Raw genomic sequence first — 20,846 nt, forward strand, 5'->3', positions numbered from 1 at the left:
TTTTTAAGTAATCTCTATATCCAACATGGGGCTCAAACCCCCAAACCTGAGATCAAGCATTGCATGCACCACCAACTGAGCCAATCAGGCGCCCCAGGGCTAATCTCTTTAATACATCAAGAGCACTTACAAATCATTAAGAAAAAGATAAAATAATCCAGGGATGCCTGGGTGGCCCAGTCCGTGTCTGCCTTCAGCTCAGGTCATGATCTCAGGGTCTTAGGATCGAGTCCCACATCGGGCTCCTTGCTCAGCAGGGAGCCTGCTTCTCTCTCCGACTGCCGCTCCCCCAGCTTGTGCTGTCTCTCTCTCTCTGACAAATAAACAAACAAGATCTTAAAAAAAAAAAAATCTCAGGGGCACCTGGGTAGCACAGCGGTTGGGCGTCTGCCTTCGGCTCAGGGCGTGATCCCTGCGTTGCGGGATCGAGCCCCACATCAGGCTCCTCCGCTGGGAGCCTGCTTCTTCCTCTCCCACTCCTCTGCTGTGTTCCCTCTCTCACTGGCTGTCTCTATCTCTGTCAAATAAATAAATAAAATCTTAAAAAAAAAAAAAAAATCTCAGGGTCATGAAATTGAGCCTCCCATCAGGCTCTGTGCTGAGCCTGTTCGTCCCTCTCCCTCTGCTCCTCCTCCTGCTCACTTGCTCTCCCTCAAAAAAATAAATAAGTAAAAATCTTAAAAATGGTTAAGACTGGGGCACCTGGCTGGTTCAGTCAGAAGAGCATGCAACTCTTGATCTTGGGGTTGTGAGTTCGAGCCCCATGATGGGTGTAGAGATTACTAAAAAAGAAAAAAAAAAAAAGGTTAAGATTGGAGCCTAGCGTTACCCTGATACCCAAACCAGATAAAGACATTACAAAAAAAGGAAATTACAGGCCAATATTCTCAATGAACATAGATGTAAAAGTTTTCAACAAGGTATCAGCAAACTGAATTCAGCAATACATTAAAAAGATCATACACTAAAATCAATTGGGATTTATTCCAGGATTGCAAAAATCATTTGATATCTGCAAATCAATCAACATGATACAAATTAACAAGATGAAGGATAAAATCATAGGATCATCTCAACAGATGCACAAAAAGCATTTGAAAAAATTCAACATCCATTTATGATAAAAATTCTCCACAAAGTGGGTAGAGTGGGAATATACCTCAAAGTAATAAAGACCAAGGGGTGCCTGGGTGGCTCATTCGGTTAAGCATTTGACTCTTGATTTCAGCTCAGGTCATGATCCCAGGGTTGTGAGACTGAGCCCCACATCTATTTGGGAGTCTACTTCTCCTCTCCTTTTGCCAACTTCCCCCCACTCTAGTGCATGTTCTCTCTGTCTCTCTCTAAAATAAATAAATAAGTAAAATATTTTTTTTTAAAGATTTTATTTATTTGACAGAGAGAATGGGCACGCACAAAGCAGGGGGAGCAGCAGGCAGAGGGAGAGGGAGAAGCAAGCTCCCCACTGAGCAGAGAGCCCAACATGGGGTTCGATCCCAGCATCCTAGGATCATGACACAAGCTGAAGGCAGATGCTTAACTGACTGAGCCACCCAGGTGCCCCAAATAAGTAAAATCTTTAAAAAATAATAAAAGTCATGTATGACAAATCAACAGCTAACACCATACTCAACAGTGAAAGGCTGAAAGCTTTTTCTCTAAGATCAGGAACAAGACAGGAATGTCCACTCCTGCCACTTTTATTCAACATAATGTTAGAAGTCCTAGCCACAGCAATCAGAAAAGAAAAAGAAATAAAAGGCTATTATTAAGGAAAAAGTAAAACTGTCACTATTTCCAGATGACATTACACTATATAAAGAAAATAACAATTCAGTAAAGTTGCAGGATACAAAATTAATATGCAGAAATCTGTTACATTTCTATACACTAATAACCAACTCCCAGAAAGAGAATAAACACTCCCCCTGCTTGTGTTCCCTTTCTCGCTGTCTCTGACAAATAAATAAAATCTTTAAAAAAAAAATCTTATCTATTTATTTGAGAAAGAGACACACACATAGGATAAGTGGGGGAGGGGCAAAGGAAGAAGCAGACTACCCGCTGAGCAGGGATTCTGATGCAGGGCTGGATCCTGGGACCCCAGGATCATGACCTGAGCTGAAGGCAGATGCTTAACTGACTGAGCCACCCAGGTGCCTCCAAAAAAATTTTAATTAAAAAAAATTTTTTTTTCCACAGAAATAGAACAAACAATCCTAAAATTTATGTGGAACCACAAAACACCCTGAATAGCCAAAGCAATCTTGAGAAAGAAAAACAAAGGTGCAGGTATCAGGCTTCCAGGTTTCAAACTATACTATAAAGCTACAGTAATCAAAACAGTATGGTGCTGGCACAAAGACAGATACATAAATCAATGGAACAGAAGAGATTCCAAAAATAAACGCACATTTATATGGTCAATTAATCTATGACAAAGGAGGGAACAATATAAAATGAGGAAGAGACAGTCTCTTCAATAAATTATGGTAGGAAAACTGAACAGCTACATACACAAAAATGAAATTGGGCCCCTTTCTTATGCCATATACAAAAATAAACTCAAAATGGACTAAAAACCTAAATATAAAACCTGAGGCCATAAAACTCCTAAAAGAAAACAAGGGCAGACTGACACTTCAGACTCCAGTCAGCCCTGATGCCCAAACTCAAGTCCGGTCTAGGCTGTCCATATGCAGTGAGGGGTACCAGGGAGCCCAGGCCTGCAAGGCACCCTCCTCAAAGGTCTGGAGGGTGACTTCGTTGAGCTGGCGGCCAGGAAAGAAGAGATGAGGATGGTCAGTGAGAAGGTGCGTCCTGCATGTGTCTTAAGAGGAACAATAAACCAGATTCTAATGGGCACCCAGTCTGTTGGGTGCGTGCTCCGAGCACCAACAGTGTCCTGCCTCCCACCACACCCAGTCATGGCAGCACTGGGGGTCTCACCAAAGGCCAAGAGCAGTGAACATGCCAGGGTACCCAGCATGCCTTGCAGCAGGAGCACAAAATGAGGAGAGGCAGCCTCGTTTCCCTGGAAGCCAGAAGTGACTCCCATCACTGCGCCAGCCTCTATGATAAGTGTGCGTGGAGGGCAGAGTAATTAAATGCTGCTCTTGGGGGGGGAAATAAGGACACTGTTCTTAGCAATATTTTGGGAGGCCCCTGTCTCCTCAGGCAGGGGTAACAAAAGCAAAAAAAAAAAAAGAGAAGAGAAAAGAGAAAAAAGAAGAAACTAAAAAGCTTTGGCACAGCAAAGAAAACCATCAACAAAAAAGGCAAACTACCGAATGGGAGAAGATATTTGCAAATGATAGATCCAGTAAGAGGTTAATATTTAAAATACATAAACTCATATAACTCAACACCAAAAAAAAAAAAAATCCAATTAAATGAACAGAGGACCTGAACATTTTTTCAAAAAAAGACATAGAGCCAATAAACACATGAAAAGATGCTTAACATCACTAATCAGAGAAATACAAGTCAAAACCACAAGGAGCTATCACCCCACTCCTGCCCAAATGGTTAGTATCAAAAATAACAAGTGTTAGTAAGGATGTGAAAAATAGGGAACTCTCATGTACGTTGATGAGAACGTCACTGGTGCAGCCACTGTGGAAAACAGTATGGAGGTTCCTCAACATATCGAAAATAGAAATCTCTTATGATCCAACAATTCTGCTTCTAGGTATCTACTCAAAGAAAACAAAAACACGAATTCAAGAGAATACACGCACCCCTATGTTCTGCATTATTTACAATAGCCAAGGTATGGAAACAATCTAAGTGTCCATCAATTGATCAATGGATAAAGATGTAGTGTGTTTATATACAGTGTGTGTATATATATTTAACCATAAAAAGAAGAGTAATATCTTGCTATTTTCAACAACATGGGTGGATCCAAAGGATATTATGCTAAGTGAAATAAGTCACACAGAGAAAGACAAATACTGTGATTTTACTTATATGTAGAATCTAAAAAGCAAACAACAAAACAGAAAGACTCAAAAAATACAGAGAACAGGGGCACCTGGGTGGCACAGTTGGTTAAGCCTCCGACTCTTGGTTTCAGTTCAGGTCGCGATCTCAGGGTCGAGATTAAACCCTGCACTGGACTCCATGCTCAGTGGAGTCTGCTTAAGATTCTCTCCTCCCACCCCCGCCCTCCCCTGCTCACTTGAGCACCAGCACTCTTTCTCTCTAAAATAAATAAATCTTTAAAAACAAACAAAAAAACAGAAGGGGTGCTTGGGTGGTTCGGTCAACTAGTTAAGTGTTTGCCTTTGGCACAGGTCATGATGCCAGAGGCCTGGGATCAAGCCGTGTCAGGCTCCCTGCTCAGTGGGGAATCTGCTTCTCCCTCTGCCCTTCACCCTGCTCATGCACTCTAATAAATAAATAAAATCTTAAAAAAAAAAATACAGAGAACAAACAGTGGTTGTTGCCAGAATGAAGGAGAGTGGGGGCATGGGCAAAAGGGGAGTAAGGAGTACAAGCTTCCAGTTATAAAATAAATCACAGGGATGTAAAGTACAACATAGGGAATATTGTCAATAACATTGTAATAACTGCATGGTGACAAATGGTAACTAGACTTGTGATCACTTCATAATGTGTATGTGTGTGTATACATATATTTATGTAATATATGTATTACATATACATATGTATATGTAAAATACATTACATATACATATGTATATGTAAAATACATTACATATACATATGTATATGTAAAATACATTACATATACATATGTATATGTAAAATACATTACATATACATATGTATATATATATATATATGTAAAATAAAGGTGCCTGGGTGGCTCAGTCGGTTAAGCATCCAATTCTTGATTTTGTCTCAGGTCATGATCTCATGGGTTGTGGGACTGAGCCCTGCATCAGGCTCCATGCTCAGCAGGGAGTCTACGTCTCACCTTCCTCTCCCACTGCCCCTCCGTACTCTCTGTAAAATAAACAAATCTTTAAAAAAATCTTTAAAAATTATACAGCCACTCTGGAAAACAGTGTGGAGGTCCCTTAAAAAGTTAAAAATTGAGCTACCCTATGATTCAGCCATTGCACTACTGGGTATTTACCCCAAAGATACAGATGTAGTGAAGAGAAGGGCCATATGCACCCCAATGTTCATAGCAGCTCTGTCCACAATAGCTAAATCTTGGAAGGAGCCGAGATGCCCTTCAACAGATGACTGGATTAAGAAGATGTGGTCCATATATACAATGGAATATTATTCAGCTATCAAAAAGAACGATTTCTCAACATTTGCTGCAACATGGACGGCACTTGCTAAGTGAAATAAGTCAAGCAGAGAAAGACAATTATATGGTTTCTCTCATCTATGGAACATAAGAACTAGAAAGATTGGTAGGAGAAGAAAGGGATAAAGAAAGGGGGGTAATCAGAAGGGGGAATGGAGCATGAGAGACTATGGACTCTGAGAAACAAACTGAGGGCTTCAGAAGGGAAGGGGGTGGGGGAATGGGATAGGCTGGTGATGGGTGATAGGGAGGGCACATATTGCATGGTGCACTGGGTGTTATACGCAACTAATGAATCATCGAACTTTACATCAAAAAAAATTATAATGTATATAAATGTTGAATTATGTTGTACACCTGAAAGTAATAATGTATGTCAACTGTACTTCAATTTTAAAAAAGTAATTAAGATGGTAAATTTAATGTTTTTTACCACAATGTTTTAAGAGACATGGGGCGCCTGGCTGGTTCAGTCAGTAGAGCAAGTGACTCTTGATCTCTAGGTCATGAGTTTGAGCCCCATGTTGGCAGTAAAGATGACTTAAAATAATAAAATGGTTAAAAGTGGCAAAGATTATATGTACTTTACCCCAATTAAAATAAAAACTTCTTTTTAAAGATTTTATTTATTTGAGAGAGTGCGTGAGAACAGAAGCAAGGGCAGGGGTAGAAGAAGAGGGAGAAGCAGACTCCCTGCTAAGCAGGGAGCCCGACGCGGGGCTCGATCTTGGGACTCCAGGGTCATGACCTGAGCCAAAGGCAGACACTTAACCCACTGAGTCACCCAGGCGTTCCCCCAAAAAAACATTTTACAGAGAGAGACAGCACTTTCGTTTATCCAAATGTTGGGGAAGAGGGCAAAGTACTTTCATAAACCGTTACTGGAATTACAAATTAGTATAATGGCTTGGAGGGCAATAATAATCAAAATGTTAAGTGTACATATCCTTTGACCTAGCAATCACTTTTAGGGTATTTCCTATAAAAATATCCTCACAGGGCAGCAGGTGCCATGTCTGGCCACAAGAGTAACAAGAAACTCCTGAAGCAGCCCAAGAAGCAGGCCAAGGAGATGGATGAGGAAGCTAAGACATTCAAGTAGAAACAGAGGAACAGAAGAAACTCAAGGAGCTAAAAGGGAAGGCCATGGGTAAGCCCCCCCCCCCTCCCGCCACAGGTGGCATTAAGAAATGTGGCAAAAGATAAGCTGTTCCTTGTGCCTGAGGCAATGATGATCCTTAATTCCATTCCTGTTTAAACATCTGGCTTTCCTGTCATAGCACCTATTGCCATCTATAGCTAGAATGGTGTCTTAGATCCTGTTATACAATTAAGAATAAACTCTTGAAAAATAAATAAATTTAAAAAAATCCACAGATACTCAGTTTCACGTGTAGGAATATTCACTGCGCAGGGCACTTGGCTGGCTCAGTCAGAGGAGCATGTGACTACTGATCTTAGGGTCACGAGTTTGAGTCCCACACTGGGAATAGAGTTTACGTGAAAAAAAAAAAAAACCCACTGTGGCTCTATTTGTAGTAGCAAAATACTGAAAAAACCTAAACATCTACCAATGACTTATACTATTTCCATAGAATGGAGAACCATGCAGCCATTAAAAATGAGTTGCTGTGTTATAAAATGAGCTCCGAACTTATGGAGCACTGCACATAGCAAGCTACCCCATTTGTGTAAGGAAAAAGATGAGTGGAAGCATAAAATAGTACATTCGGAGAAACTGTGAAGAAACAAAATCAAGTCCCAGGAAACAAAACTAAGATGGAAATTTAATTTTCATTTTATACTATTAGATTTAACAAGTATATCTGGAAATGAGAGGAATGAAAAAATACCAATTCTTTTTTTTTTTTTAAGATTTATTTATTTTAGAGATAGAGTGGGCCTGTCAGCAGGGGAGGGGCAAAGGGAAAGGGAATCTCCAGCAGACTGTGAGAGTGGAGGCGACACAGGGCTCAATCCCATGACCCATGAGATCATGACCTGAATGGAAACCGACTGAGGCACCAAGGCACCCCAATTCACTTGTTTTCAAATACTCTTAGATTAGTGGTTTTCAACCTCAGCTGCTCATTAGAATCACCCAGTAGCTTAAAAAAATAAAATCCTAACACCCAGGCTCCACCAGAGAGCACCAGGGTCTGACTCAGCTAGGATGGGATGGGCCCTTGGGTGTACTTTTTGTTTTTAAAGAGACAGAGCATGAGTTGGGGGTGGGGCACAGGGAGAGGGAGAAGCAGGCTCCTCGCTGAGCAGGGAGCCCGATGCAGGGCTGGAGCCCAGGACCTTGAGATCATGACCTGAGCTGAAGGCAGATGCTTAACTGACTGAGCCACCCAGGCACCCCGGATACCAGTATTTTTCAAAGTTTCCCAGATGATTCTACTTTTCAGCCAGTGTTGTGAAATCACTGATTTAGACCAGGAATTAGCAAACGTTTTCCATAGAGGGCCAGTTAGTAAATATTGCAGGCCTTGTGAGCCACATAAAGTCAGCCACATATTCTTTCAAGCACTTTTAAAATGTAGGGGCGCCTGGGTGGCACAGTCGTTGGGCGTCTGCCTTCGGTTCAGGGTGTGATCCCAGCGTTCTGGGATCGAGCCCCACATCAGGCTCCTCCGCTGGGAGCCTGCTTCTTCCTCTCCCACTCCCCCAGCTGTGTTCCCTCTCTTGCTGGCTGTCTGTGTCAAATAAATAAATAAAAATAAAAAATAAAAAAATAATAAATAATAAAATAAAATGTAAAAAACCAAGCCCCATATTGGGTGTAGTGCCTACTTAAAAAGACATAAATAAAATTAAAATGTAGAAATCATTCTTAGCACCTCAGCATTACAAAACAAGCGGTGGGCTGGACTCACCCATAGGCCAGTGTGCCAACCCCCTAGTTTAGACTATGCACCATCTGGACTATGGCCTGGACAGGGCACCATGAGACAAAGTATGGCCAAGAAAAGCCAGCAAGCTGTTGCGAAGAAGGTTCTGCAGTGAACTCACAGGTCTCACTCCAGCCCTCTAACTGGCACCCAGGTTGTTCTGGTTTGAGGAGGTGGGAGGCCTTTGGACTCACAATAAAAAACTCCCAAGACACATTATAAACCAGCCAGTTTATTATTTTATAGTGAGACGGGTAACTTTTCCCATGTAGACTGATGTACCTATGCCGGCATGAACGGTGCATGTTTTTCCTAGAGGCAGTTACATGGAAAACTAACTTATTATCAAGTTACTTAGCAAGTATGGAATCCAAACACGGGGAGGCTAATCTTAAAACCTGCACCTCCCTCATCCATGAAGCTAGGGCACACTCTCCCACCACAGGAATAGCCCCAGCCTCCAGAGTCTGCTGTTGCCTCTTCCCTCCCCATCTTGCTCTGGCCAAGCACTATTGTCTCCTACAGCTTTATGACCAGCCGACTTGGCCTCAGAGTCGTTACTTCTGCTCACTGGTTTTTACCGTTACCTTCACTGTTACTCACAGTTAAGGTTCTGTAAGGGGTACATCAACTGCTCCCATGTTCCAACTACAAAACAGAATAATCTTGTTGGGAGGCTCTCCCAACCCCACCTTACTCAAGTTTTACCACCTAATATGCTTTGTAAAGGTTCTTCCCATTTATTAGCACATACACAGGGGTTACCTATAAATTCGCCTAACGTAATCTAATTCTTACTGAAGACTGAGGTTTTTAATTATAGCTCTTATTCTTTCATTTTCTTGATCAGTGATTTCCAACCACGTAGGAGCTAATGAAACTAATTTTGTATCACCACTGTTACTAAAACAGAAATGCCAAGTGATACGTACTTTTCAGATTATCACGTTATTTTGTTCTCTAAAATGTAAAAAAACAAGAAAATGCAGTCCTCAATTTAGTACTATTAAGGGTCATCAAAAAAGTCTCTGAACAATAGAAAAGTTTATGCTTTCAAATTAAAAAACTAAACATGTATTGCAAACGTTAGATGTTAAAATTACAGAAAACAAAATATTCAGACTAACCCCATGGCATTCACACTACACCAGAATTCTGCCTTTAACAAAAGTGAATTTTATCCCAAAAAGTAGTGAAGTCCATGCTCGCTGAAAACATCAGTCCTAAACCCCACAAAAGAGGATGAACTACACAGTGCATGCTTAGCAAACATATACATTAACCATTCTTAACTGCCCCTTCCCAAAGCTGTGAGGCGTAGGACGGATGAAATGTGCACTATAGGCACAACTCTCCAATTAGAAAAACTCATAATGTGACCTTTACTACGTCTTGGGCAATAGCTAAGATTTTATCTGTGGGAACCCACCTGTGAAATCACAACAAAAATCAATAGGAAATGATTTAATATAAAATATACAAATTTCTCAGTGTGAGGACTTCCACAGAACAGGGAGAAGGGAATGACAACTAAAATTTTTCTTTTTTTAAAAAAAGAACACTCCCCTGATGTTGTCCTTGCTACTCAACACTCAAAAACAAAGCTGTACAAAACTACGAGCACAGAAAAGGACAGAGAGGATGTTGCGACGCAAAGTCTTCAGACCCATTCTAAACTGCTGTCCTCACCAAGACCCTTCCTTAATAGAGCTGAGGCTCCCCCAGGCCCACTAGGGAAAGCACGTGGTCTCGGATCATCACCCCTGCTTCGCCCCAGACGGCCCCAGGTCACTCGCTGTCAAACTTAATGGAATTGACCTGGACAGAGATGGAGCCTCCCCGGTAGCTGCCCCGCTTCTTCTTGGTTTTCTCATGCCGGAACGATTTGCCTTTGGTGAACTTCAGAACCTGATTGGCGCGCTCCCCCCAGTCTCCAGCTGCACCCCGCTGGTAATCAGAGAGAAGTGGTTAATACACAGAAGGACAACACCAAGGCCCTGTTACTTTCTTCTCCCTGCTCAACAGGCAACCTGAACCAAAAAGCTGCCCTCTCTTCCACCCATCCCCCTTAAGAATGGCAAACACCCTCTCCCCTTACCTTGGCATCAAAGGAATTATCTGCCACTCGAGCATCTACCTCAATTTCCTCCTCCCTGATCCTTCGGAATGGGGATGATGCCCTTTTTTCTCCCTGGAGAAGAATGAAGTTAAGAAATAAATTAAAGACGGAGTAGCCATTTAACAGCAAAGCCCTCCTTAGCTACACATGGGCACAAGTGCCAGGCCAGGCAGAGAGTTGTCAAGATGATCCCAAATTTTTCTTTCTAGTCTTTGTTGTTTTTTTTTTTAAATGATTGATTGATTGAGGGAGGCAGAGGGAGAGAACCTCTCTGTGCACAGAGCCCTATGCCGGGCTTGATCTCACAACCGTGAGATCATAACCTGAGAGGAAATCAAGGGTCGGACGCTTAACCAACTGAGCCACCCAGGTGCTCCTTTCTACTCTTTAAAGGCTGGTTCCCGAGAAGAAAATAACATAACTTACTTTTTTCCTTTTTGGAAACGTGTTGGGGGTCTGCGGCTTTATCTTCTTGGCTTGAGGCGTCTCCGCCTCCTTGGCAGCCTCGTTCTGCTTCCGCTTCTTTCCTGAAGCTACAAAACAAAAATCCAAATTCAGGAGACCAGTTTCCTGTTCCTTCTCCTGGGTTCCCACACCAAGGGCATATAACTGGAAGCCTAACTGTGGGCCTCCTCTCCTACCCCATTCCCCAAGTGTATATATACCACCCGTATTTGGGGGAACAAACCAAGGAGGCAGATTCTTTGGATACAGACCTGGCTTAGAAACTGCTACTGCTGCTTTTTTCTTTTCTTCTTCTTCCTCATTGCTATCCCTGTCTGCTTTTCCATTCTGGGTAGTCAGTGCAGAGGTCCCATTGGTCTTGAGAGCTTGTGGCCTTACAGTGCCCTTGCCTTTAGGCTTCTCCTTCTCTTCTTCCTCACTGGAATCATCAGAGGAAGAACTGCTGCTGCTCTCGGCCTTTGCTTTCTTTGTGGAAGTTGCCTTGGAAGAGGCTACAACTCCCGCAGCCTTCTGTGGCTTCTTTTTAACTGGGGATTTTGACATCTTTTCCTTCTCTTCCTCACTGCTAGAACTATCTGAATCAGAGCTGCTGTCCCCACCACCTGGGGAGGCCTGTTTGGCAGGCAAAGATGGAGCTGCTTTGGCCGCTGCCTTGGACTTGGGGGTGACCACAGTCTTCTTTGTCTTTTCCTCTTCACTAGAACTGCTCTCCTCCTCGCTGGAGCTGCTATCAGCCTTTCTGGTTAGAGGCTTCTGGCCACTACCTACAGGTTGCTTGGGAGCTGTGGCTGGTTTAGCTGCAAGTTGCTTGGGAGTGGCATCTGGCCTACTTGGTAGATTCTTAGCGGTACTGGTTGACTTGGAAGGAGCTTCATCCTCAGAACTGTCAGAGTCTAGACAGAGAGCAAAGAATAAATAGAAATCAGGCTGAAGAGAGCCCCTGGAGCTCCCACTGCCTTGAAGGCCTCCATATGCCTCACCTGAGCTGTCTGAAGAGCTCTCTGGCGCTTTCTTTGCTGGAACTGGTTTAGTAGTTGCTTTAGAGAGGACTGCCTTAGCTGGCGGTTTCTTTTCTTCCTCAGAACTTGAATCTGGAGAGAACCTACGGCATTAGGCTGGGACCAGAGTCCCAACCAACCAAAAGCAATAAAAAGGAGGATGCAAAGACCCACACAGAAACTTAAGCCCTGTCTTGCTTCAGTGAAAAACAAAAGGCATAGAGGCATTTCTGCCTTTTATATTCCTCATGTATTCCCCAGACCCATTCTCCACGGGTGGGGACTCACCAGACTCATCGCTGCTGTCCTCACTGCTCTCCACAGGCTGTTTCTTCTCTGCAGCTTTCTTGGGAGCCTGGGTTCCCAGGGACTTCTTGGATGGGGGAGCAGAAGGCGGGGGAACTGAACTATAGGGACCTGTTTAAAAAAGACAAGTGTCAGGGTGCCTGGGTGACTCAGTCAGTTAAGCATCTATCTTCAGCTCAGGTCATGATCCCAGAGTCCTGGGATGGAGCCCCACATTGGGCTCCCTGCTCAGTGGAGAGCCTGCTTCTCCCTCTCCTTCTGCTATTTCCCCCTGCTTATGACAACTGCACACGCTCTCTCTCTCTGTGAAATAAATAAATAAGAGCTTAAAAAAAAAAAAAAAAAAAGACAAGTGTTGTGGTGGGGCTCCATGCTCAGCAGGAAGTCTGCTTGGGATTCTCTCCCTTTCCTCTGCCTCTCCCGCTGCCCCCACCCTGCCTGCATGCTCACTCATGCTCTCTAAAAAACAAATAAATCAATCTTTAAAAAAAAGTACTTCACCTGGTTTTTTCTTCATGGGTTTTTTCTGCTCTTCCTCCTCCTCCTCACTAGAGGAGTCCTCACTGCTGGAACTCTTTTGGGTAGGGGCAGCCGCTGCTTTCACTGGGGCCTTGGCCACCACTTGCTTTTTAGGTACAGTCTGCATCATACAGAGAAAATTAGTTACCACAGTATAAGGCTGGTCCAACTAATCTTGCCAGGAAGTGGAGACACCCCCCACCCCACCTCCCTGGTAGAAGTTATGGCCCAAACCTTCTTAGGTATGGTTGCTGCCGCCACCTCCTCCTCTGAGTCATCACTGCTGCTGCTGCTGCTGCTGCTGCTGCTGCTGCTGCTCTTAGTGCTGGCTGCTTTACCATTGGCCAGTTTTGGTGCCACCCGAGCTGGTGTACCTATGAAGGAAAAAAAAATAGAGTAAGAAGTATCAAGGCCTTACTGGACCACTGAAACCTGTTAGCTCAGAACTTAGGAGTTTATCAATTCTCTTGCCTTTAGAGCAGGCATGAGGGAGACTGCCATGGTTGACTATCGCAGGATGACTTTCCTGACCAATTTCAAGCATAGACTACCTTTAACAAATGATATGATGTAGTGACACCTGGGTGGTTCAGTCCATTAAGTGTCCGACTCTTGATTTTGGCTCAGGTCATGCTCTCAGGGTCATGGTAGCAAGGCCTGCATTGGGCTCTGGGCTCAGAGGCCAATGTTCGTCCCTCTCACTCTGCACCTCCCCCAGCTCATGTGTGAGCATTCTCTCTCTCTCAAATAAATAAAATCTTAAAAAAAAAAAAAAAAAAAGATATGATGTAAATAATTCAAATGTGCTCTATGAAATCTTTCACTCCAACTTCCTTTTTTTTATATATAATTTTTATTTTGTTATATTAGTCACTATACAGTACATCCCCAGTTTTTGATGCAATGTTCCATGATTCATTATTTGCATGTAACACCCAGTGCACCATGCAATACGTGCCCTCCTCAATACCCATCACCGGCCTATCCCAATCCCCCACCCCCCTTCTTTCACTCCAACTTCCATTCAGACAAGCTCCTATAAACCATAACCTGTCATCACAACATTACAGAAAAAAGTTTAAATTCTCACATGTCCGATGGAGTGAATGCATAGGAGAAATGATGGCAATGAAAAGCAAAGGACAGATGTACAAGTGGTCATAACAGAATGGCATTTGTGGGAATGTAAATCATCTATGAAATGAACAAGAATGGCAAACAGATACTTTTAAAAAATTTTTTTAGGGGTGCCTGGTGGCTCAATCAGTTAAGTGTCTGCTTTCAGCTCAGGTCATGATCTCAGCATCCTGGACTGAGCCCCACATAGGGCTCCCTGCTCAGCAAGAAGCCTGCGAGCAGGGAGCCTGCTTCTCCCTCTCCTCCCTGCTCTTGCTCTCTCTCGCTGTCTCTCTCAAATAAATAAATAAATTCTTTAAGAGAAGATAAATTAAAAAAAAAAGATTAACTTATTTGAGAGAGAGAGAAAGAAAGAGCCCACAAGACTGGGGGGAGGGGGAGGGGGAGAGGGAGAGAGAGATTCCTCAAGCAGACTCTCTGCTGAGTGGAGCCCAACATGGGGCTCAATCCCATGACCCTGGGATCAGGACCCAAGCTGAAATCAAGAGTCTGACACCCAACCAACTGACCCACCCAGGTGCCTCTGGATACCATTTTTAAAAACACATTCTTCCTCATTGCAGACTGTTTCTCTAGTTACTAACCCCTAATTATGAAATCTTCCACTTATAAAAAGCCTCTCTAAGGGAAAAAAAAAAGAGAGAGATACTAATCAATACTTCTAGCTCAACAACCACTGCCATTTCACCCCTATGCTGAATGAGAATTTTTTTTTGCGAGAGAGAGAGAATCTTAAACAGGCTCCATGCCCAGCATGGAACCCAACACAGGGCTCCATCCCAGGACCCGGAGATCATGACCTGAGCTGTAGGCAGCAGTTCAACTGACTGAGCCACCCAGGTGCCCCTGAAAGAGCAATTTTAATACCAGTCCCCAGAGCAAGCTAGTCCCCAGCCTGGCCTCTTGGGAATAGAAATAGTACCTGGTTTGGCTGAGGCTTTAGTCTGAGCTTTAGCTGCCACAGGTGTTGTCTTTGGCTTCTGGTTCTTTGGTGACTCATCTTCTGAGCTTGAGTCTGAATCAGAATCAGAGCTCTTGGCCTTCTTAGGAGGAGCTTTGACTGCCTTGGGTTGGGGCTTAACTCCCTTCTGTGAGGAAACACACAATGAGGAGAATCAGCAAGAGGTTCTGGGTACCCAAAGGACATCCTAAGGTAGAAACCATCCTAGACTACTTTTAATTTTTAGGAGCTAATGGAGCAGTAACAGCAAAGGAAAGCTGAGCAAGACAACATCTGAGGGCTCCTAACTGACTTAGTTGGTAGAGATCCAACTCTTGATCTTGGGGTCATGAGTTCAAGCACCATGTGTGACATAGAGTGTGCTTAAGAAAAAAAAAAGATAAGAGGGGAGGGGGGTGGGGGAATGGGATAGACCGGTGATGGGTAGTAAGGAGGGCACGTATTGCATGGTGCACTGGGTGTTATACACAACTAATGAATCATTGAGCCTTACATCGGAAACCGGGGATGTACTGTATGGTGACTAACATAATATAATAAAAAATCATAAAAAAAAAAAAAAAAGAAAAAAGAAAAAAAAAAGATAGCATCTGGAAAGGGCATCAAATTCTTCATAAGAAACAAAAATATTGGGGCGCCTGGCTGGCTCAGTGGGTAGAGCATGCAACTCAATCTTGGGGTTATGAGTTTGAGTCCCACACTGGGTACAGAGATTACTTAAAAATAATTTAAAAATCTTAAGAGGGGTTCCTGGGTGGCTCAGCCGTTAAGCATCTGCCTTCGGCTTGGGAAGGCAGGAAGCCTGCTTCTCCCTCTCACACTCCCCTTGCTTGTGTTCCCTCTCTCGCTGTCTCTCTCTGTCAAGTAAATAAATAAAATCTTAAAAAAAAAAAAAAAACTTAAGAAAAAGGAAAGACAGGAAGGAAGGAAGGAAGGAAGGAAGAAAGGAGGGAGGGAGGAAGAAAGAGGGACTCCTGGGTAGTTCAGTCAGTTAAGTATCTACCTTCAGCTCAGGTTATGATCTCAGGGTCCTGGGATTGAGGTCCATGTCGGGCTCCCTATTCAATGGGGAGTCTACTTCTCCCTCTGCTCCCCCCATGTGCATGCATGCACATTCTCTCTCAATAAATAAAATATTTTTTAAAAAAAAGAAAGAAAAATTCAACCCTGTCCCTGCCATTCCCTACTTAGAGCTCCCAATACCTGTCTACAAAACATACTCTTACTCTTGATATCTTAGACAGTGTCCCAGAGAAACCTAATACCACCTGGGAAACAGAATGGGTTCCTCTAGATTCAGAGTGCAACTTAACCCTCATATATCCTTTCCAAACTTCATACTTCTCTATTTTCTCCTCCATGGTCACCTGTTATATATTTTATTTATTTATTTACTTATTTATTTATTTAAAGATTCATTTTAGTTTAAAGAGAGAGGGCACATGTGCGCTCACACACACTTGGGAGTAGGGGGAGGCACAGAGGGAGACGGAGGCAGAGAAGCAGACTCCCTGCTGAGCAGAGAGCCCAACTGGGGCTCAATCCCAGGACCCTGAGATCACGACCTAAGCCAAAACCAAGAGTGGGAGGCTTAAACGACTGAGGCGCCCCTTATTTATTTTTTTAAGTAATCTCCACACCCAACATGGGGCTCAAACTTATAACACTGAAATCAAGAGTCCCATCCTCTACTGACTGAGTCAGCCAGGCACGCCCCCCAGTCACCTGTTACACACCCACTGCCATCCCCTGCTTCCAAGCTACAAGCCAGGACTTTAGGTTTCTTCTTTCTAATCCCTTAAACAACTTCTTTCCCCCCCAAAGTTACAAACCTGAACAGGCTTTTTCTTCGTGTCTTCGTCCTCCTCCTCATCACTGGATTCTTCACTGCTGCTGCTCTCTGATGCTTTGGCTGCAGCCTTTCCAGGATGCTGTGGCAAACTGGCCCGCTTGGCAAGTACAACTGAACAAAAAAACCACAGACCCCAGTGAGAATCAACCATGTGGTACATACAGGCAGGCTACAAATCCCTTTCTGTGAACCACTAACCCCAACTCCCTGCCCAGCCTTACCAGCTTTCTTAGCTGGAGGCCCTTGGGCTTTTTCCTCCTCACTGCTGTCCTCACTGCTGTCACTGGAGGAAGTCTTCTTCTTAGCCTTCTTAGTCACTGGTCCATTTGCCTGTAATTTCCGCTTTGGGGCCTTGGTGGACCTGCTGAGGTAGATGAGGCTAACTTTTGGGGGATCAGGACCTTTCCACATCAAGGAACACAGCCCAACTCCTTGGGGGAAAAATAGTTACAGTGATACAGGGAAGACTTACTTGAGCCAGAAGCTGTAGATGTCCAAGAGAGAAGAGGCGTTGGCGTCCTGTTGGGTCTACAGGAGAAAAAAAGAACTTAGTAGGAAAATTTTATCCTAGTTGTTCTAGAGGGAAATTAGATTTTATTTTATTCTCTCTTCGAAAGTGACCTACTTTGGGGTACCTGGTGGCTCAGTCAGTTAACTGTCTGCCTTCAGCTCAGGTCATGATGTCAGGTCCTGGGATGGAGCCCTACCTACATCAGGCTCCCTGCTCAGCAGGGAGTCTGCTTCTCCCTCTCCCCCCTGCTTGTGCTCACTTGCTCGCTCTCTCTCTTTCAAATAAATAAACAAAATCTTAAAAAAAAAAAAAAAAAGTGACCTCTTTTATAATTGCTATATTTGGTATAAATGTTACATCTTTGTAAGGCTTTTCCTACTTGCAGAGATTATGAGAAAACCTATTTATGTACTTCCCAATTTCTGACATAGAAGACTTGGGCTACTCCTACAGTTTCTGTCACCATCTATCCCCAGTCAATCCTATTTATCAAAGCCTTTTAAAAAAATGTGCTTTCCCAGGGTGCCTGGGTGGCTCAGTCGGTTAAGCGTCTGCCTTTGGCTCAGGTCATGATCCTGGGGTCCTGGGATCCCGCCCAGTGACAGGTTCCCTGCTCAGTGGGGAGTCTACATCTCTCTCTCTTTGCCCCTGCCCCTCTTGTGCTCACGTGTCCATGTGCTCTCTCTCTCTCAAAGATAAAATATTTTATAAAAATATGCTTTCCCGGGGCGCCTGGGTAGTGCAGTCGTTAAGCGTCTGCCTTTGGCTCAGGGCGTGATCCCGGCGTTCCGGGATCGAGTCCCACATCAGGCTCCTCTGCTGGGAGCCTGCTTCTTCCTCTCCCACTCCCCTGCTGTGTTCCCTCTCTCGCTGGCTGTCTCTCTGTCACATAAATAAATAAAATCTTTAAAAAAAAAAAAAAGTGCTTTCCCTTTACTCCAGCAATGCATTGTCTAGGAATTCATCTTTACCCATGAAACAAGGACACAAACATTAACAGAAGAGGGCATTTCCTGCAATGTGGTTCATAATACCAAATCACTGGAAACCATCCTCCAATACTGGTTAAAAAGCTAAGTTACAAACTCAGTACAAAATTTCATTCAGCTATTAATTACACTGATACACATTACTAGTTGATGCAAAAAAATGGCAAAGCATTACAGTACCTATAGGCTCAGAGTTAGATGTGTACAGATGTGAAACTCACTTCTGCCTGTTATTACTGTGTGATCATGAGCAGATTACTTAAATCTTTCTGAGACCGTTTACTTCTCTATAACATGGAGATAATATATCTTATTAAGCTGTTGAGAGAATAAGAGATAATGCGTACAAAAAACTGAGCATCTGGAAATACCAGCTCGTCCTTAGTAAGCCTTCCAGAAAGATTAGTTTTTGTCACATAAAAAAATCCTGATTCTGAAAGGCCCAATTCCATCCAGCACACTGTGAAAATACTTTTTGCAGCCTTCCTAATGGTCAACGCAAAAATAGTTCCAATATGAAAGCAGCTGTAGGAGATCACATGGCAGACCATCCCAGCTTAAGAAGTCCTTTCTGAAGCTAATTTGATTCTGTCCTTGTGCAGCCTGATTCTGCCACAAAGAACAAACTTATCTTCTTAGTCAAAGGCTAAGACTGTCAAAGACTACACTCTACCCTCTCTCAAGATGTTTTCCCATACATCACGATTTTTTTAAAAGATTTTATCTATTCATTTGACAGAGAGCGAGCAAGCACAAGCAAGGGGAGGGAAAGAGGGAAAGGGAGAAGCAGGCTCCCCACTGAGCAGAGAGCCCAAAGTGGGGCTTGATCCCAGGACACTGAGATCATGACCTGAGTCGAGGCAGACACTTAACCAACTGAACCACACAGGCGCCCCATGACTGCTTTTCTTGAGAGATTCCAAACCTTTCATAGTCCTAGTCCACTTTTTACATGTGCTTGGAACATCCTAAATTACCATAACTATTTCACTCACTGATGCTTCCTGAGCACCAAGCACTGGGATTGCCACTTCATATTTATCAGTTACTGAAATTCACAAAAACCTTATAAAGTGGATGACGGCATCCCCCGTAGGAATAGAAACAAACTCAGAGAGGTTCAGCAAGCTGTTCAGGTTATACATCTTAAGAAGTAACAGAGCCTGGTCCCAAATCTATATGTGTTTGATTCCACAAGTCAAAGATCCAAGCCCATTGCTTGGTAGAGCTATGATGCTCAATCCTGCTTTGGTATACCTAAAAGCAGAACCTTGCCTCTACTCTCTTTCACTTTCTTCTTTACTAACGAAAATCCCATCCCTCATTTCTAAAGCAATTTTATCTTCGAGTCCCGGGTAAATTCGACTGAGAGTCAAGGTCAAGTCACGCTTTCCATCAGCCAACGTAAAACCCAAGAAGGAACCAAGAGCCTCCAATGCCTCCGGTGGGACACCACGCTCCCTCCTCGCCGCACTCCGCCAGCCACGTGACCTGGGCCACGAGGATCCCACGCTGCCGTCGCTGCACCGCTCAACAGAAAAAAGCAACAAGACTCAACGCTATCTAGTCAGACCTCGTGGGGGACCAGGTGCCGAGACTCCAGGCTCTCGGGTCACCGCCGAGCTCAAAGGCCCCGCAGATAGTGGATTGGCGGACCCTAGAGACCTCGGTACGCAGAAACCTAAACCTGTCAGGGCCCAAAGACCTGTGGTCATCCCACCCCAGCCCTTGTCCCAAGCCCGCACTCACAGCGCCTGTTGCCTTGGCGAATTTATTGGCCACCTCCGAGAGCTGGTTATCGCGCAGAAAGCCGAGCACGAGCGGATATAGGTCGCTGGGAACCACGCGGCGCAAGCCGGCGTCCGCCATCCTCCGGGCAATACGCGTCACTACCGTTGCCGACGCTCACGATTCAGGAACTCGGGAACCCGGAGGGGTGAGGGCGGGCCTTGTGACGTCATCGCGCGACGCGGGCGCACAGCGGAAGGGGCGGGCACACTCCACAGGGCAGTCCCGCCTCTACTTTGGTGGCAGGATCGAGGCGAAATCTATAAGCTCTTTCCCTTGCCACAAGTGTCGCCATCTTGGTAAGGGCGGAGCCCTCCTTCCACGACCTTGTGAAGGCGGAGCCCTGACGTCACGGGTCACGCCCTCGCCAGTGGCGGGAAAGCTTCAGACTTCCCGCGCCCTTTCAGCTAGAGCCACCTTTTTTTTCAGAGCTGCGGTTTGGAGCCGCAGCTGGGATTCGCATTCCAGAGTAGAGTGGACCGGCGGGCTTGAGCTGTCCTTGGACTCTCTAGACTTGGTCACAGGATCTCCCAAGCACCCCCATTCGCGCCGCCGGCCGATTCCCACCCTCCAATACCCAGAGAGGCCTTATGTCAGATACCGCCCCAACTCCCACCTCTACTAGAGGATCCTTCAGATTTTATCCATGGTTAATAGTGGGTCGACGACCCCTAAAAATGCCCCTTTTTCAATCATGACTTGCCCATGAGACAACCCCTTTCCCCCTTACTTATTCATTAAGCATTAAGTCAGCTCCAAGAAGGGGAAAGCCATTGTGCCCCAACCCTGAGTGAAACGGCAGCTGCACTCTCTGCAAATCTGTAATCCTGGAAATAACCCTACTATCTCCTGAGTCATAGTCCACACCTGAACTCTCCCTGTGGGAGAACTAGAAAACCCTCCAAATGCCTCTGTCATGAGTATTCAAAAATCAATGCCCAGGCCTGCCAAGTTAATTCCAATCTCTATCACATTTCAGTTCACATTAGCAAACATCAATCCCTTTACCCACTACCC

At 44.4% G+C, this 20,846-nt stretch overlaps 1 protein-coding gene and 1 pseudogene across 2 annotated transcripts; one reads left to right on the top strand and one right to left on the bottom strand.

The window, feature by feature from the left end:
- The first annotated feature begins 6,302 nt into the window (after positions 1–6,302).
- On the top strand, positions 6,303–6,496 carry LOC148109770 (translation machinery-associated protein 7 pseudogene; annotated as a pseudogene).
- A 1,900-nt stretch (positions 6,497–8,396) lies between these two features.
- NOLC1 (nucleolar and coiled-body phosphoprotein 1) lies at positions 8,397–19,984 on the bottom strand. Of its 2 annotated transcripts, none has more exons than XM_045802965.2 (13): positions 19,791–19,984; positions 17,014–17,069; positions 16,763–16,902; positions 16,522–16,652; positions 14,651–14,816; positions 12,826–12,965; positions 12,574–12,712; positions 12,055–12,183; positions 11,749–11,859; positions 11,020–11,661; positions 10,730–10,836; positions 10,283–10,375; positions 8,397–10,131 (listed from the first exon to the last, which is right to left on the bottom strand). In XM_045802965.2, the coding sequence occupies exons 1-13, from the start codon at positions 19,908–19,910 to the stop codon at positions 9,973–9,975; spliced, it is 2,133 nt and encodes a 710-aa protein (XP_045658921.2). In that variant the 5' UTR covers positions 19,911–19,984; the 3' UTR covers positions 8,397–9,972. The 2 variants fall into 2 exon arrangements, with proteins under 2 accessions (XP_045658921.2, XP_045658920.2); XM_045802964.2 differs by having other exon boundaries at positions 16,763–16,905; positions 19,791–19,983.
- Positions 19,985–20,846: the final 862 nt, after the last annotated feature.

Source organism: Ursus americanus, chromosome 6 (assembly GCF_024610735.1).
Source record: "Ursus americanus isolate L20-20 chromosome 6, mUrsAme1.1.p, whole genome shotgun sequence".
NCBI lineage: Eukaryota > Metazoa > Chordata > Mammalia > Carnivora > Ursidae > Ursus > Ursus americanus.